General features: G+C 49.8%; 1 protein-coding gene across 1 annotated transcript in view; it reads left to right on the plus strand.

The window, feature by feature from the left end:
* COQ8A (coenzyme Q8A) overlaps positions 1-16562 on the plus strand; it is a 38555-nt gene extending 21993 nt beyond the window's left edge. Inside the window, exons 6-15 of the mRNA XM_054169963.1 lie at positions 3901-4023; positions 6841-6926; positions 7953-8093; positions 8908-8989; positions 10217-10310; positions 11407-11548; positions 13735-13842; positions 14549-14614; positions 15379-15465; positions 15894-16562. Coding sequence (XP_054025938.1) covers positions 3901-4023; positions 6841-6926; positions 7953-8093; positions 8908-8989; positions 10217-10310; positions 11407-11548; positions 13735-13842; positions 14549-14614; positions 15379-15465; positions 15894-16187 — 1223 coding nt within the window. The 3' untranslated portion in view covers positions 16188-16562. The remainder of the gene's footprint in view (positions 1-3900; positions 4024-6840; positions 6927-7952; positions 8094-8907; positions 8990-10216; positions 10311-11406; positions 11549-13734; positions 13843-14548; positions 14615-15378; positions 15466-15893) is intronic.
* The last annotated feature ends 1638 nt before the right edge of the window (positions 16563-18200 follow it).

The following is an 18200-nucleotide window of genomic DNA, read 5'->3' on the forward strand; positions in this document are numbered from 1 at the left end:
TGGAAAACTGTGTCCAGTTCTGGGCTCTCCAGTACGAGAGACAGGGATCCACTGGAAGGAGTCCAACAGAGAGCTATAGGTTTGATTGGGGAACTTGAGCCTTTGCCTCTTTTATTCAGCAGCACATTCCAATGGCAAATTACTCTCTCTGTGAAGAACTTTCTCCTTACATCCAGCCTAAACTTCCCCTGGCACAGCTTGAGACTCTGTGCCAGCCCCCTTGTTCTGGTGCTGGCAACAAAGCTGGGAAGGGGTCTGGAGCACAATCCTGTGAGGAGAGGCTGAAGGACCTGGTCGTCTTTAGCCTGGAGAAGAGGAGGCTCAGGGGAGACCTTCTTGCTCTCTACAACTACCTGAAGGGAGGTTGTAGCTAGGTGGGCGTTGGTCTCTTCTCCCAGGCAACCAGCACCAGAACAAGAGGACACAGTCTCAAGCTGCACCAGGGGAGGTTTAGCCTGGATGTTAGGAAGAAATTCTTCACAGAAAGAGAGATTGGCCATTGGAATGGGCTGCCCAGAGAGGTGGTGGAGTCACTGTCCCTGGAATTGTTTAAAATAAGACTGGATGAGGCACTTGGTGCTGTGGTTTAGTTGATCAGATGGTGTTGGATGATAGGTTGGACTTGATGATCTTGAAGGTCTTTTCCAATCTGGTTAATTCTGTGATTCTCATAACAGGCTAAAAGGCCAGGCTGGATAATTTGACTTGATGTTTTCTTCCCAGTTTATTTAAAGTCAGATGTAAAACCTTCCTGAGTTGTACCTGGCCACATTTTGCCACCCCAGCAGATGAAACACATTCTCTGTGGTGGGGAGACAGGGGCAAGGCAAGGGGTTGTTTGCCACCCCAGGGCAAAACCTGTTCATGCTTGCATCTTTGTATTCATTATCATAGAAAGCTAGGATGGCTCAGATTGGAAGGGACCTTAGAGATCTTCTGCTCCAATCTCCCTGCTATGGGCAGGGATGCCTCTCCACAAGATTTGGCTGCTCAAGGCCTCATCCAGCTTGGCCTTGAACACCCCCAGAGGAAGTACCCACGACCTCTCTGGTCAACCTGTTCCAGAATCTCACCACCCTCTCTTACTGAAGAACTTCTTCCTAAGATCCAGTCTAAGCCTACTCTTCCTCAGCCTCAAACCATTCCCCCCTGCGAATGCAGGGTAGCCCAGCAGAGAAGAAAGGATATTTGGCTGGCAGTCATTGTTTTTCTCATAGACCTGAGGTGTTTGAGGCTAGGTGCATTTCTTTGCTCTGATTTAAAAGCATGCATTCAGGCAAATGTGGCCATTCCTGTCAGGAATCCTTGACAGATTGTTCATACCTCTTGGAAGCTGATGCTTTGCTTTGCTTGTAACAGAGGAGAAATTGCACAACTGTTGGTATTTGTCTGCCTGCCAGATTACTTTCTAATTGGGCACACCCCAGAGTGAAAACATGAGCTTGCAGGGCTTTGAAATTTGAGGGAATAACATGAGCTTTGTTGCTCTTCTCCACAGCAGGAGGAAGGATCCTTCAGAGGGGAACAAACACTTTTTCCTTGCAGTAAAGGAATTGCACCTTTTTATTCTTGCTAGGGAAATGATTGTTTTCCCCTCGAATTACAACTTGGTGCCAGAAGTCGTCTCTGCAGCCTGAAGCTTGCTTTGTAAAGAGTAATAAACCTTGATTAAAGAATGAGGCAGAGGGCTGCCAGTTTCAGTGCTAGGCATGGGAGTTACAAACTGACAGCAGTGAATACTGAGCTGAGGCAGAAGTCAAAGACTGTTTCGGCCCTCGTGCTCTCTTGGGGCTTTTTAGGCCAAGAACATAGGAGAGTCTCCAGGTGAATCAGGTACAGCCTCTTACCAGTGTCCTCAGATGTGTTTTTTACAGGATTTTACAGCTGTGGGTAAGGCTCCTTGAATGACAACTCCCTTCTTGGGCTCTGCTGCTGCAGAAATGCATGGCAGAGTACATCACACAGTTTTGAGTTCAAGATCCCATTTTCTTACTGATGTGATTCTTCTTTCCTGGCATTCCCAGCCTTAGCTGTTCCTGGAGGAAAAATCTTGATTTAGGGACCCCTCTACATTTCTTTAAAAAAATACCTCTGCACCTCTTTCACAATTTCATCTTGAGGTATTTGTGTCCAGCTTTTCTGTCTGGTAGCACCATAAGCACAGGCTGAGACCTGTCTCTCTTGAGGATGACCTGTTGTCCTGTTCTCTAGAAGCTGGTGGAAGATGTCTTTTCTCTCCCCACTGCTGCAATATTAACTGTTTGGCACTTCAGACATCAGCAAGTGAGATGTGTGTATGCCCAAAGGCATGCTGAAGAATTTCATGCTCACTGACATCCAGGAGTGACAGGAAAGTTGTCTTCTCCTGGTTACCCTCTTCTTGTCCAGTCAGTGCCAATGGAAGCTAGAAAAACTGGTCCTTGAGTCACACAACCACAAGCCAGAAACTCCTGAGCTACAGGTGATCCTAGTAGCATGGCTTAAACTGTTCCCTTCACTTGCTTTTACCAAATAGGGGGACCACAAATGTCTACACCCCTGCACGTTCTCTAGCAACTCTGCTAGTGCTGATCTGCCTTTTCCTGCTCAGATTCCCCATCCTTGCTTAGTAGCTGCAGGGCCTTTCCCCTCTCTCTACCTGGTTTGTCTTTTATTTCCATGATCAACTTCTTAAGGGATTTATCCTAGAATGAAAAAAAAATCTGGTGGGAGAGTTTGTGAATTTCTCCCTTCTCCATCCAAGCCTGATGTCCTGGACATAAATTCTTTCCACTGTCAATTCCTGTGAATAGGTGCAGGGGGTTTTGTTGGTTTGTTTTGTTTGGGTTGGTTTGTTTTGTTTCTGGAGGAGGGTTTTACTCACAGAATGGTTTGGGTTGGAAGGGACTTTACATATCATCTAGTTCCAATAGGGATACCTCCCACTTCTATTGACATTTTTTCCCCCTTTCCCTGATGAAGTAGGTTAAAACCAAACAATAAACCCAAACTAAAACAGCAACAACTTTGTGATCTTAAGATGGGGAAGTAATAATTTGTACATCAAAAGGTGCCAGCCATTTCTAGGGAAAAAAAGGCTAACTTACTGAAAATCAACATATTTCTTCATGAACTTGTGCTGGGTTTTATCCCTACTTCCTTTGCACCTAGCCTTGGAAGTCTCTCTCTGTTCTCCCTCCCTTTGCCATTTACCTAACCCTGCTTTTGACTCTTGTTTCCAGGTCATTCCTTGTTCGTGTTTCCTTTTAGCAAAGTACATAAAAAAGCAACGGCTGAGCACATGCCGCCTGGTGCTCAGCTACTGGCCTTGTGGGCTTAACTTCAATGAGAAGCATGCCAGGACAAAGGGGATGGGGAGTGCCTGGCTCTTTCTCTGATAAGACCTGTAATATTGTCAGGGTTCATTGGCTGCTGGAGGCGACTTCAATCATTAACTAAGTCCTTTATCCTGCCGCAGACTCGGAGCAGGATGTTTCTGTGTGCAGGTGGTGTGAAGGAAGTAAAGCTTTGCCTCGGTACTTTCCCTAGCTCCTGTGTGTCCCATGGAGCTCACACGAGGGATTGTTTACGTCATCATTGCTAAGACCACAGAGTTTTCCTGCTGGGACAGTTGAGGTGGGATTGCTGAAAGTCAGAGCTGTTAAATGGCTCCAAGCACTCCACTCTCCAGAGCCAGCTTTTCCAGTGAGTGGATCCTGCCCTGGGCAGCTTGACCTGTTCAGTCTCTGGGAATTCTCACATTGGAACTGGATGATCCTTGAGGTCCCTTCCAGCCCTAACAATTCTAGGATTCTATGATTTTCTGGGCATATCTCCTGGTGAATGTGGGCTAGCAGAACGAAGTGAGCTTGCTGAGGTAGGGGTGGTGTTCACCCATGTGCTTTCTCTCCTCATCCACAGGAAAGAAAGCAGTGATGGATTCCAGCCCATTCCTGTCAGAGGCCAACGCAGAACGAATCGTGAGAACCTTGTGCAAGGTCCGGGGAGCAGCACTGAAGCTGGGACAGATGTTAAGCATTCAAGGTAAGAGAGGTCCTCAGCTCTCCTTAGTGCTGAAATGTTGGGCCATTGGCTTCTTGTGCTATATGGCCAGCTGTCTGGAGTCAGTCAATGTCAAGTGAGTGTGAAGAGACCAGACAAGTGGCTTTCCCATCTGAGAGCAGTGGTGGAGACATGTTTGATTGAGTTCAGTCTAATCCCAGTATGAAATCACTGGAGGTATGCACTAGGTACCACCACGTTCCCAATGTCCCTGCCCTGTCAGGCACACAACTGGTTGGAACTGGCTGAAAATAAAGTGACACTGTCTGTGTGAATTGTAATGCCGGTATTAAAAGCAGTTGTTGGGAAGCGTGCATCTAGCAGGGACACCTCTCCTGGCAGGGACACCTCTCCTGGCAGGGACACCTCTCCTAACGGTGACCCCTGCTCTACATGCAGGTGTCCCTGCTAGAAAGGAAGAGGAGAGTGTCAAGAGAAGGGATTCTTTTCCTTTACTGTGCTCTCATGAGACCCCACCTTGAATACTGCATTCCAGTTCTGATGTCCAGCATTAGAAGGACACAGAGCTGTTGGAGTGAGTCCAGAGGAGGGCCACAGAGATGATCCAAGGGCTGGAGCATCTCTGCTAAGAGGACAGACTGAGGGAGCTGGGGTTGTTCAGCCTAGAGAAGACCCCAGGGAGACCTTAGAGCTGCTTTGCAATAGCTGGAGGGATCCCACAGGAAGGCTGCAGAGGGACTTTTCTTGAGGGTGTCCAGTGACAGGACAAGGGGGAATAGTTTGAAGCTGAGGGAGAGCAGGATTAGACTGGAGCTTAGGAAGAAGTTCTTCATTATGTGGGTGATGAGACTTTGGAATAGGCTGCCCAGGGAGGTTGTGGATGTCTCCTCCCTAGGGATGTTCAAGGCCAGGTTGGATGAGGCCTTAAGCAATGAAGTCTAGTTGAGAGGTGTCACTGCCCGTGGCACGGAGGTTGGGCTAGAGGATCTCTGAGGTCCCTTCCAATCTAAACCATTCCATGATTCTATGAAGAACATGATTCCATTCTTTGTTGACCAAAAGTGGTCAAGGTTATATCCACAGCCTTCTCCCATTACAGCAATCTGATTGTAGTCTACGTGCATTGTTGGCACTGAAGCTTTGCTTGGAAGTCCACAACAGCTGATAATAAAACACCTCTTTTAAACTTGAGGAGAATTCAAACTGATATTCCATCAAGCTCTGAAGTCAGTGACCACAGGGGAAGGCATGAAGTGACATCAATGTCTCTAGTGAACTGTTACAGTCCTGGGAGATAGCAGGTGTGCTGAATTCAAACCTTATCTGGACCTGTCCACTTTGCTTCCAGCCCAGCTTCTTAGGGAAGGAAAGGACCAGCCAAAAATAGATGTTAGCCTTGTCTGGAAATGGCTTTGGAGATGTCACTGAAACTGAGTCAGTGTCTGAGTGTTTGAAGGGCTCAGCTTGCTTGGCTTGTGTTTCTCCCTGTGTTGTTGTAGACGTTGGCTGGCGAGGCTGGATCTAGCCCTGTTTTAAACAACCTGGGCTAGCCAATACAGCAAGAGCAGCTCCCTGTTCCACAAAGGCCTGACTGTGGCATTCCATCATTTTTCCTTTGCCAGTCACTTATTTTAGGCGTGTGCCAGCCTGATGGCAACACTAACAAAGCAGGGGGGGTGACAGCAGCTGTGGCGTCAAACACTGCCACACAGATCCTGCCTTTATCACCCTTTTAAAAGTGCCAGGTGCCAAAGACTGATGGTTCAGAGTGCAGATCCAGAAGGAGCTCTTGGGCTCCTTGCTTTCTATGGCCAGCATCTCAGGAAGGAGGGATGGGTATGAGCTGTGTCTGGAAATCAGCTCTGAAGTTAACCTGGGTCTAATTAAATTCTAAAGGCACTATTGCATTGCACCTGATGGGTGCTCAGAGCCTGGGCACAGCTGCCCTGGGCTTGGATGTGAGTAAAGAGGGAATAGCTGTGAAAAAACAGATCTAAGGAGCAGAAATGCCCTGGATTTTTGTCACTTGCCTGCTGCTTCCTAATGTTACTGAGCTCTGGCAAGAGTGTCACACGCTTACTGATTGACTTCACTGTGGTATCAAGAACATGCAGGCCTTCAGCAACTTCAGTGGTGCTGCCCAACCCTCACTTGACTGGAGACAAGTGTGTGGAGTGCTGCAGTACCTGGTGAGAACATAGGTCCCTGGTAACTTTGCTGAGGGACAGTTGTGAAATGTGGCTCTTCTTCAGCCTTCTCTTCTCCAGGTTGTACAGCTCTGTTGGATGATCCCATTGGTGACAGAGCAGAAGCTTCTGTCAGTGTCTGGAATGCACACACCAGTGCCACGTCTGGCCTTCTGGCAGGGCTCTAGTGTCACAACTGTAGTTTCACTCTCTGCTCCTGCAAATCCTTTTGATCCCTGACTTGCAGTGACATAATGGGACCTCCTCTTGAATTCCTACTCACTCCAGTGAGGGTTTGGTAGTACTTTTGAATGCTGCTCGTGACTTCAGTGGGAATTTGTGAACAGGAGGCATGACACCTTCAGAAATGATTGGGAGAGAGAAAGAGAAGTCCTGTGCACCAGTAGCACAATAAAAGGCTTCTTTTTGGTGGTGCCCAGTGATAGGACAAGGAACAGCAGGTACAAGCTAGAATACAGCACCTTTGGTGCTGGTTTTGGATATGGGGAGTTTCCAAAGTAGAATGATTTCAGAAGCCTTCACTGGGGCATGCTTGGGGGCAGGAGAGCTTGGCTTGTCTGTGTGCAGGTGCCTGTTTGTTTGTGTGCTGGAGAAGCGCAGAATGCAGTGCTGTGTGCTTTTCCCTTGGCAGATGATGCCTTCATCAACCCCCACCTGCAGCGGATTTTCGAGCGTGTCCGTCAGAGTGCTGACTTCATGCCCATAAAGCAGATGATGGTGAGGAACATCCCTTCCTGCTTATGGGGGAGGAGGGGACAGTAAGAGTAAACATCACCTGTGGCATACCCCAGTAAGAGAGGTGGGTGGGGATTGTTCTTTCACTGAATGTTGCATAGCTTCAGGTGGGATAGCTTCAGATTCATTTACGTGCTGTCTTTTGCCTCCAAAGCACTGAAACTTAGCTCTAGACAGAGGTAAAAGTGTGTTTTGGTTTGTTTTGATGTCCCAAGTCTGTGCTGATGGAAGAAGGTGTTGCATACAGATACAATTATAGGGTCTTGTCAAATGTAGCCTCCTCTTCTGTTTCCATTCTCTATCTTATGGCTGTTAAGCCAGTGTCTGGAAATGCCTAGAAGCAGCTTTACAAGCCTTATTCTGATGAGAAATGAACAGCAACCTCATCCATCCTTTTGTGGTTAAAGCCAACCCACCACCCAGGAGAGCCAGAACATGGCAAACTCAATTTTTGGTCCCTGCTTCCCTCTGCGGATTCAGCTGACACAAAAGGAATTGCCAGCGCTGCATCTGAATGACACTGAGCAGAGCCAGAGCTGGCAGCCTAGCAAAAAGGCTGTTAAAGCAGGTTGTGATGTTTAATTGTCAGTATTGCCTTCAAGAAAGTCACTCTTGCATGCCTGGATTGCTTCTCTTCAGTTGGGCAGTAAGAGGGAGGAGGAGAAATATCCTAACTCCATGCTCATTTTCTGGAGGATGACAAGTGGCACCGAAAAGGGGACTCTGTATCCTGAGAGCAGTAATATTTGTGCTCAGGATCACTGTCCTTTAGGCCACAGCACAGAGCCTCACACAGATCTGATCAGCATCAGCTTAGTGCTGGGCAGCACTGCTGGCTGGACCCTCCCTTGTGATGGTGTGGGAGGGAGGACAGTCTAGAAAGCAGGGTGTAGGTACTCACAACTACTGCAAGCTGTGAGAGGCACCTCAGAGGAGTGGGATTTCCCCTAGTGAAAATCCTAAACCTTTTATTCCCACATCCTGATGCCTTTGTTTGTTTGTTTGTAGAAAACCCTGAACAATGATCTTGGCCCCAGCTGGAGGGACAAACTGGAGTCCTTTGAAGAACGTCCCTTTGCTGCTGCTTCAATTGGTCAGGTTCACCTGGCACGCTTGAAAAATGGGAAAGAAGTTGCCATGAAAATCCAGGTGAGCTTCAGACCAGCCTTAGCACTTTCCTGTGCCCCACAGGAGGGCAGGGGAGCTGTATGAGCATGCTTGCTGCTAGATACATACAGACCTTCATGCAAGTGGAAGTGTGGGCCCAGGGATTCCTTACCTAGTGCAAGGCTGTGCAGCTCGAGACAGTCTCTGACTCCACACAAGTGGGAGACACCTCCTAGGTAGATCACTGCAGTGTGGGGACAGTAGTGCTGAGGGACTGCCTGTGCTTTTAGGGCCCTACCTGATCAGTCCCATCCCTGGGATGTGCACATGCCACTTGCCCCTTTTCTGGCCACAGCTCAAAGGTTAAAGAAGTTTTAAGTGATGAGCAGGCAGTGACTGTTGAGCAATGACAGTGACCTTTCATGTGTTGGAAGAGTCCTTGTCAAAGGACCTGAAGGAGCCCTTCTGCTTGCAAGGAGCTACACCTTAGCATGATGTCTGTCCCATTTTAGATGCTGGGCTGTAAATAACCTTTTAGAGGAGGAGTAAGCTTTTACAGAATCACAGAATTATAGAGGTCTGTTCCAGCCTCAGAGATCATCAAGTCCAGCCTATGACCTAACACCACCACCTCGACCAGACTATGTCACCAAGTGCCACATCCAGTTAAACACCTCCAGGGACGGTGACTCCACCACCTCCCTGGGCAGTCCATTTAGAGGTGGTGCAGATAGACCCTGGTTCACTTGTAGGTGGCTGTGTGGTGGGAGGATGTTGAGCTGGAAGTTTTTATCTTGCTCTATACAGCTTAGGTCATCTAGGTATCAACAATGCCCTCTCCCATTCTGTCCTGCAGTACCCTGGAGTCGCCCAGAGCATCAACAGTGACGTTAACAACCTGATGACTGTCCTGAGCATGAGCAACATTCTCCCTGAAGGTAAAAACACAGAGAGCCTTGGCAGGTTCTGCCTTTCCCCTGGCACACAGAGGAGCAAGCAGCATGCTGCATACTTCTCTCTATGGACTGGAGAAAGGGAAGCAGCCCTGAGGAAACACTGAAAAGGACTTGAAAATTGCCACCTTTGCCCAGGAGCAGATTTTTTTTTCTGGCCATGACCAGACCCAAAGGGGCTCCTGGCCAAGTCTAAAGTGTCTGGGCATACTCCCTCGGATGGCTTTCCAGGCATGAAGGATGAGCAGTGTTCAGGTTAGGTTGTCCCTGTTCTTTACTGGTACAGTTGACATTACTCACTCTTCTCTGTGTTTCCTGTAGCCTCCCATTCCCTACTCTTTCCAGTCATTCTGTGTTCTTCCCAGACTTGTGGAGTCATGGAACACTGTCACACTTGGAGCTTGCTCAGTGTCCCAGCATGCAGATTAAGTCCCTTTTCCCACAGGGAATCTAGGACTTAAACCATTCTAGGCATCCATGAATCTACAGCAGCTGCAGGCACATAACTGGGAAAAATGAGTATTAAGTTGGAAGGAACCTTGAAGATCATCTGTCTCCAACCCTCTGCCACAGGCAGGGAAACCTCCCACTAGACCAGGCTGCCAAAGGCCTCTTAGTAAGACTGCACTTAGCCAGGCTTTAAAACCAGCCTGGGTACTGACAAAACCTGGGACTGCTCTTGGTGGTGGCTGGGCAGGGCCCAGCTGTGTCTGGCCTGAGAAGCAGATTGGTTTTCCAGCTCCAAGAGTAAGACTGAACCTAGCACCTCAGGTCCTGCCTAGGTGCTGTAGCAGTTCACCATCTTGGTCCTGCTGTTTCTCCCTCTCGCAGGCAGATAACATTTTGGATCCTTTCCTTGCTGCTTTTTTGGCTAGCCTCTGGGTACTCCTCCTTGGTGTGTGTCTCTGCACAGCCATGCCAGTGTGGAGGAGTGAAAGCTGGGGCTGTGGGGTAGGGTCTGGGGGGTGACAGAGCCCTGCTGTACAAAGGTGGTGTGGATGTATCTTGTTTTAGGAGCACCTGTGTGGCCTAGGCCCAGGATTACCCACAGAACCTGTGTCTACTTGGAAATGCTCTTCGGCTCTCTGGAGCCTCCTGTACTCCTCAGCTCAGAGCTGGCTGGGTAGCAGATTGCTCCTCAGCTGCACTTCTGGAAAGCTTAGCCTGAGGAGCTCCTTTTTTTCTCAGCCTACTTCTCTGTTTGACTTTCAGGTTTGTTCCCTGAACATTTGATTGAAGTCGTGAGCAGAGAGCTGGCCCTGGAGTGTGACTACCAGAGAGAAGCTGCCTGTGCAAGGAAATTCCAGTATGTTCACAACACTGTCTTCAACCCCTTCCATCTGTGCATGCTGTAAAAGGCAGGAGAGGTTGCTTAACTGCAGGGACAGTGGGGAGATGAATGCCATGCCCTGGGATGTGCCTGTGGGCTGAGCTGTCTGCCAGAATTACCACCTTGTCTGAGCCAGGCCTGTAGTGACTCAGCTGAACTGTGATGCTGAGCATGAAACACGGGCGTGAGGCAGGTGGCTGCTACCCTCTCTCTTCTGCAGAAGCCCACAGGAAGGTACTGCAGTAACTCTTGAGGCAGTGCTTTCTTTGGAAGGAATCCAGGGGAGGGCCACAAGATGATCCAAGGGCTGGAGCACCTCTGCTATGAGGACAGGATGAGGGAGCTGGGGGTGTTCAGCCTGGAGAAGAGTAGACTCTTGGAGGGGATACCTTAGAGTTGCCTTCCAGTAGCTGAAGGGATCCTACAGGAAGGCTGGAGAAGGCTGGAGAGGGACTTTTCCCAAGGGTGTCTGGAGACAGGACAAGGGGGAATGGTTTGAAGCAGAGGGAGAACAGGGTTAGACAGGATCTCAGGACAAAGTTCTTCAGTATGAGGGTGGTGGGACTGGAATGGGTTCCCCTGAGTGGTTCAAGGTGTTCAAGGCTAGGCTGGATGATTTTTCCTGTAAGAGTGGTCAGGCATTGGAACAGGCTGCTCAGGGAGGTGGTAGAGTCACCATCCCTGGAGGTGTTCAAGAAACATGGCCCTGGCAATTTGGGACATGTTTTAATGGCCATGTTAGTGTAAGGTTGATAGTTGGACTCTCTGATCTTAGAGACCTTTTCCAACTGAAACAACTGATGATTCTATGATGTACCAGCCTAGTGCCCTCCCAGTGTCACTCTCTGGCAAGAGATGTGAGCTCAGCAGCTGGCAGCAGCCCTGTGTCACTGGCGTGGCTTCTGGTGACTTGATCCCTACTGTAACTGCTAAGGAAAACAGCTCCTGGCAGCCGCAGCCAGGACGTGAGGAGAGCTGGCAGGAAGGGGCTGTGTGCTGCCCGAGGTGTGGCAAAGGGACCCAGGTGCTCTCCAGGCTCCTAACCTTCTCATCTTCTTTCTTCATTCTCTAGGGAGCTGCTGAAGGACCACCCCTTCTTTTATGTCCCAAAAGTAATAGATGAGCTGTGCAGCAAACACGTCCTGACCACAGAGCTGGTGTCTGGCTTCCCCTTGGATCAAGCTGCAGGGCTGAGCCAGGAGATCCGAAATGAGGTACTGTGGGGTGCTCCTGCCTCTCCCCTCACTCATGCTTGGCCTGCCTGGTGACCGGTAGACCAGGGGACACTTTGTGGAAGGGCAAACCCTGAGCACTGCAAAGCAGGATGGGATCTGGGGACCGCCTAGAGTCTCTGTGCAGGGAACTTGATGATGACATCAGAGTCTCCCCAGGCTGGTCTGGGCCTTACAGGAACCAGTATTCAGCAGGGAGGGGCTGGAGGGGATAAATGGAAGGGCAGCTGAAGGGGAGGTAGTTGAGCTGCATAACTTCTAGGTGCCCTTAGGTTTGGGGAAGAGATTGTCACTTACTAGGGGGAGGGGTCTTGTTTTGCAGCTGCTCTGTTGGGCCGGAGTGCAGAATGACCTCAGTGTTGTTATCCCCTCCTGGGGGACTGACCTGTGCTGCACAGGGCTGTTGGAAAAGTACCTCCTGGTAAACAGGAGGGGGGATGTGGGGATGGGTAGGCGTCGGTGCTGAATATAGCAAGGGATGGGAGTGCTGTGGTGAGACAAACAGCTGCTCCAGGGGCACAAATAACTGTCCTGGTATCTGCATCTTCTCTTTTTTTTTTTGGTCTTTTTTGTGTCTTGCTGTGAACTGTCAGCTGTTAGCAGGTCATTGGGGAAGAAAGCAGAGTATGTTCCTCTACATAAACAGATCTCAGTGTCACACTGGACTTGAAGCTATGCCAGAGCTGGCTGCCTGTGACCCCTGAGCTCGTGTTCTTAGGGCTCGTCCCCCTCCAGCAAGCTGCTGTATCATCAGGGCTGCTTTTGCAAGGCTGGGAGGGGGGCTGTTGCTGCAGAACCCCTTATTTCCTAGAAGCTGCTGGCCTGGCTGACCTACAGCCCTCTGACCCAGATGGCAGTGTCCTGTTGCAGGCTCTGTCTTGCATTTGGTGCTCTCCTTGAAGACATGGTTCACTCAGTTTGGAGCAGCTCAGGGACAGAATGAAACTGGCAGTTATGCTGCTGCCCAGGCTCCAGATTGCATATCCTCACAGAATGCTAGGGGTTGGAAGGGACCTCTGGAGATCACCGAGTCCAACCCCCCTGCCAGTGCAGGTTCACCTACACAACGTAGCAGCATGTGTTTTAATTCAGTGAGAGCCCTTGCTCAACTACCAACAGTATCTGGAAAAGTGGCCCTCACACCATGCTCAAGTGGCAACTGCAAAGCCAACCCTGGGCTGACATCAATCAAACTTTTGCTTTTTCTATCCAAATCTTCCATATCAACAAGGGAAGGGACTTTTGACAGGGGCTTGTAGTGATAGGATGAGAAGGAATAGAGTGAAGCTTAAGAAGGGCAGATTTAGACTTAGAACAGCTCTGCTGTAATGTGTAACTCAGCAGCGGGCTCTTCAGGGAGCAAGCTACTCTTGCTTCTCCGATGCCTGTCAGTCCCAAGGTGTGAGCCTGCTGCTCATCCCTTGAGCTAGCTCAGTGCTGAGCCCAGCAGAAGACTTGGCTGAGGAGTACATGCTGGGTGTACACAGCTAGTGAAGAGCCCTTTCAGTAAGGTTTGGTCCTAGCTCTGTGTCATTTGGCAGTGTTATAGGGAAAGACTCTCCTGTTTAACTTCTTTGGGCCTGTAACTGAAAATGTGGAACCATATCCCATTTTCCATTACCTACCCTGGCTTCATTTTGGTCAGGCTCCTGCAGTTCTATCCACCACATTAGGCTCTAACACTTTGCTAGCCTCTCCTACCTCTGTTTCTGGATGCCTCTTGGCCTCTTGACATCTTGTGGAGCTGTTCCTTTGCTCTCAAAGCAACAACCAAATGTGCAGTCAAAGCTGGGAGGGTCAAAGGCAGGACCAGGACACAAGTAATGTGTGCAGCTGAGTGATCCCTGGAGCCTGTTCTCAGCTGCCAGATGCAGGCCAGCAGCCTCTCTGGAGGCACCTCTGGGGGGCTGCCAGGAGCTACAGCTCAGACTGATGTAAAACACGAGTGGCTCCTGTGCTGTCTGCAGGACAGGATGTCTCATGGCAGGTGTGGGCTGGGAGGCACTGGGAGGTGCTCCCTCACCTCTTGAGGAGTTTTGCAGCATGCAGCAGGGAGTTCCTGCCGGTCTGGTGATGTGTCCCTGTTTGCTAATGCCCACTGTAAATGACATGTGTGAGTAGGGCTTGCTGCCCTCCTGACTTTCTGCTTTCTCTCTTTGCTTTTCAAGATCTGTCACAACATCCTAGTGCTGTGTCTGCGGGAGCTGTTTGAATTCAGGTACATGCAGACTGACCCAAACTGGTCAAACTTCTTCTACGACCCACAGCTGCACAAGGTAAGCCCAAGCTGCTGCTGCCCTGCCTCTACAAGAGCTGTTTTACACCAACTTCTGATCGTTTCCCACTGCCAGAGTTTAGTAAGCCCTTGGCTGAGATTCCGGCCCTTGAGCCTCGGCCAGGTAGGACAGTGAAACCTGTCCCTTTGCCACCTGTCCTCACTTGGTCTGGGTAGGAGAGCAGGGCACCTGTGACCCTGGCTGCCTGCCTGTCTTTGGACTTGGATCCAGTCACAGCTGCTTCCTTGGCCTCAAGGTCTGTTTTGAAGCTGGTCAGTGGGAAGTTGCAGCTGGCAGTGCTCTACCAGCACACTCTGGAGCCCAGGACTTTTTAATTGAATGCTTTTGTCTGAAAACAATGGCAGAAATTGCAGCTCTCCTGCTTGGTCTGGCTGCTCGCTTGTGTGCTGCAGGTCAGATGGAACTGCTTGGCCATCTGTGAGGTCTCTGTTGGGAAGTGCTGGGCAAAGGTTATGTGTTGCACAGCCCGAGTTGAGTTATCAGCTGAGCAGGTGTGGGCACAGCTCCTCTGCCACCTAGCAGTGCAAATGTCTGTGCTGCTCTCAGGGAATAAAGGAGTCAGGGGAAAGGTGAGCTGCTGTGGAAGGGCTCTGCAGCCAGCTGAGCTTCCTGAAGACATCACAGAAGGTCAGGCTCTTGCTGGAGTGGTTGACACTGCAATACAGATGGGTTTGTCCATTTCCAGGTGGCCCTGCTGGACTTTGGAGCAACACGAGGGTTTGATGAGAAGTTCACAGATGTCTACATAGAGGTGAGAACTTGCGCTGTGCCCTAGATTGCTGCCCTGGGCATCTTAAGAGTCTTGGCAAAGCTCTCTTTTTCTCTTAGCTGTATCACTGTGCACTTGAATTCACTGAGAGCGTGGAGGGAAGCAGGGCTGGAGGCAAGACAGAGAGAGACATCTGTTCTCCTTTCATCCCTTACCATAGTGTTCAGCACATCTGCTCCAAGCCCCTGGCTGTTTGTTTGTATGCTAAGATTACAAAACAAAGGTGGAGCACTGTCCTGTTGCTTACTGAGAGCTCAGGCAGCAGAGCCTAGCAGGGCATTCAGAATCCAGTGGTTCTTACAGCAGGAAGTGCTTGTCCTGCCCACTGTCTCTGCCTGTGGTCTCTGGCCTGCTTGCAGACTCTGAAGTTGCCATGAAATCTTGTGTGCTTCCCTCATCATCACTCTGGTCTGCACCTGATACATCCAGCTGCAGGGGCCAGAAGCTGTCACCTAAAGCTTCTCACAGCTCTCCCGTTTTGCTGGGGGAGAGGCTGGCTGCTGCAGCATTTGTGAAGCTTTTTTTGATGTCCCTCATGTTCCCTGGGCTACGTGTAGCCCTTACTGGGAAGAGATTTGGTGAACCAGGAGCTGTCTCACTTTGGCAGTAGCTCTTAAACTGCCCAAGGTGCAGAGCCCTGAAGAGGAGGGCAGTGAGTGGGCAGCACCTGTGCCTGCAAGAAGTTGTGTGCTCAGAACAGCTTTCAGCCATCCTCTAGGTCTCCTGAACGTCTTCCTCCTCTTCAGGTAATCAAGGCAGCTGCTGACATGGACAGAGAGAGAGTTCTGAAGAAGTCCATTGAAATGAAATTCCTCACTGGCTATGAAGTCAAGGTATGGAATAGAAGGGTCTGCTTTCAGTGGTGGCCACCAATAAATGTGTGTGTCTGTTGACAGACCCAGCTTTCTTCATGTTGGTAGAAAGCAATGCTGGTCTGAAAGGGGGGAAAAAAGGTTCTGACTTTTGTTCTTTTTTGAGAGTGGGAGCCCCCAGTCCCCTCTCCTTCTGTTCCTCCCCATGCAAGACTCTGCTGGTGATGACTGCTGAAACTTCATGACTGGGTGGATAGTCTCTGCAAGGTTGAGTTGCTCAAAACTGTATTGACCTCATGTTCCTCAGCCTTGCTGAGGGCTGGAGGTGACCTTTCTTGTGGGCAGAGCCTGCTATCTCGAGCTGCTGCTGCTTGTAGCATTTCTCCTGTTCCTTCCCCGCTGCTGAAAATGGCTGGTGACCTTTCTTCTGCCTCTTTCCTTTTGGGCAGGAAATGGAAGATGCCCACTTAAATGCTGTCCTCATCCTGGGAGAGGCTTTTGCATCCGAGGAGCCTTTTGATTTCGGCAACCAAAGCACCACGGAAAAGATCCACGGTCTGATCCCGGTCATGCTGAAGCATCGGCTGATCCCTCCACCAGAGGAGACCTACTCTCTCCATCGGAAGATGGGGGGTTCCTTCCTTATCTGCACCAAACTGAAGGCCAAAATCCCCTGCAAAAACATGTTCCAAGAGGCATACAGCAAATACTGGAGCAGCAGAGGCAAGAAGCCAGAGGAGTAGGAAGGATTTGAACTAAGGATGTCTCGTTCTGAGGGCGCAGTTCACCTGAGCCTTGCAGAGAGCGTTCTAAGCCTCCCATGCATTGCACCCCAGTTCTCCATCCTCTTGAGATGCAGCAGCTCTGCCCTGGAATCCAAGGGTGTGTTTCACAAGGACAAAGCTGTTCTGTCGTGCTCTGTGTGTGTCCTACGCTGACTGCCAGTGCAGGAAGCTATCTTCTTTGAGTGCTTCTCTACTGTGGCAAGGCAGCAGCTGACTACCTGGAGTGCGTCGGTAACGTGGTGGTGGTGGTGGCTGCAGATTGATTGGGGAGGGGAAAGGAGGACAAAGAGTAGCTTTGAATATGGAAACCCTGTTTGCAATTCTCCACAAATCATTTTGTTTTGTTTCTTTCCAATTTTTCTTTCCAAAAGCCTTCCCTCTTTCATGCCACGGTGGAATTCAAGTAGTTTTCATACTGTGGATGAAATACAAAGGTGTACCTCTACCACAGACATGGTCAGCACCTCCCCCCCCAACTTGTGTTTTGGTGGCAGTTTGAAGAAGCCTCCTGGATTTCACTGATTTAGTGTAGGGGAGGGGGTTGTGTGTACCTAGTTTTTAATGCTTTCTGCCTCTCTTTGGCTTGCATAGCAAGTATTTTAAAAATCTGAGAAGCAAGTGCCAATCTCTTTTAAACACACCTGTACACTGACACAGCCCTTCTCAGGTCTGGGAGTCAGAGATGTCATCCAGAGAGCAGGACCTGAGCACACAAGAGTGGGATTCTTCACTGTCTGGCAGGTTATCAGATTTCCTGAGGGCAAGTCAGGTGAGCTCCAACTCCTGACACCATCTGCTTGCTGGACTCCTAACCAAGAACCTAGTCAGTCTGTCTGTCTCTTTTGCTTTCCTCTAATGAAGAACTTAAGGCAAGGCAGACACAAGTAATGTCTCTCAGGAGCATTTCAAGCTTTTGCTGAAGTGTCACACACACTTAAAAGCAGCCACACAGGGTTAGTTTGTTGGAGTCAAGCTAGGAAATTGACTTTCTTAGAGTTTTTGTACCAAGCCTGTACCTGTTCGACTTCCTGATTTCAATAAAAAAAGTGCTTGTGCAGTGGGGCCTTCTGCCTGCCGTTTGTTCAGCTTCTGCTGCCAACTGAACCAGGGCCTGGCCTGTGGGATAAACAGGAGCAGCTTCCAAGTCTCCTCTTGTTGCAGTTGATTATGTTCAGAGCATAGCTGCTGCCCTTGTAAGGCCATCTGTCTATGGCCTTCCTCCTTCCAGTGCAGCTCTGTCATCAGTACTGATGAATGGCTACAGGTAGCTGCAGGGTGGCTGGCAGGAGGAGGGTGCCAGGGTCTTTTCAGTGACACCCACTGACAGGATGAGGAGCAATGGATGTAAACTCAATCACAGGAAATTCCATCTCAACAGGAGAAAAAGATGTCTTTATTGTGAAGGTGCTGGAGCCTTGGAGCAGGCTGCCCAGAAAAGTTGTGGAGTCTCCCTCTCTGGAGTTCTTCAAAACGCTCCTGAATGTGTTCCTGAGTGACCTGCCCTAGGTGGCCCTGCTCTGCAGGGGGGTTGGACTCAATGATCTCTGGAGGTCCCTTCCAACTCCTAACATTCTGTGATTCTCCAGAAAGTGATGGCAATGAGGAGCCAGAGGGACATCAGCCTGAGCAGCTGTCTGGCCATGAAAATCCCTAGTAGTGGACTTGTCTTCCTGTTTTCATTTGTTCAGTCACTCTATTACCAGTCTCTCGGACACAGGTCTCTTTGCCTTGCCTCTTTTTGTGAAGAAAGAGTGGCTGTGGGAGTTGATGCTCACCCGGGGCAGATATCCTCATCAGGCCAAGTGCCAGATATGTAGCTAGTCCTACTCAGGCGACACAGCCCAGGAATGTAGGATCTTAAATGTCAGGGAAGAGGTTCTTCCTCAGGGAAGAAGTTCTCACTTGTGACACTGGCAGAAGTAGAAGTACAGGTAAGTGAATAAATTGTCTCTCGGGAGGAACCTTTGAGGA

The sequence above is a fragment of the Dryobates pubescens genome, chromosome 2 (assembly GCF_014839835.1).
Source record: "Dryobates pubescens isolate bDryPub1 chromosome 2, bDryPub1.pri, whole genome shotgun sequence".
Taxonomy (NCBI): Eukaryota; Metazoa; Chordata; class Aves; order Piciformes; family Picidae; genus Dryobates; species Dryobates pubescens.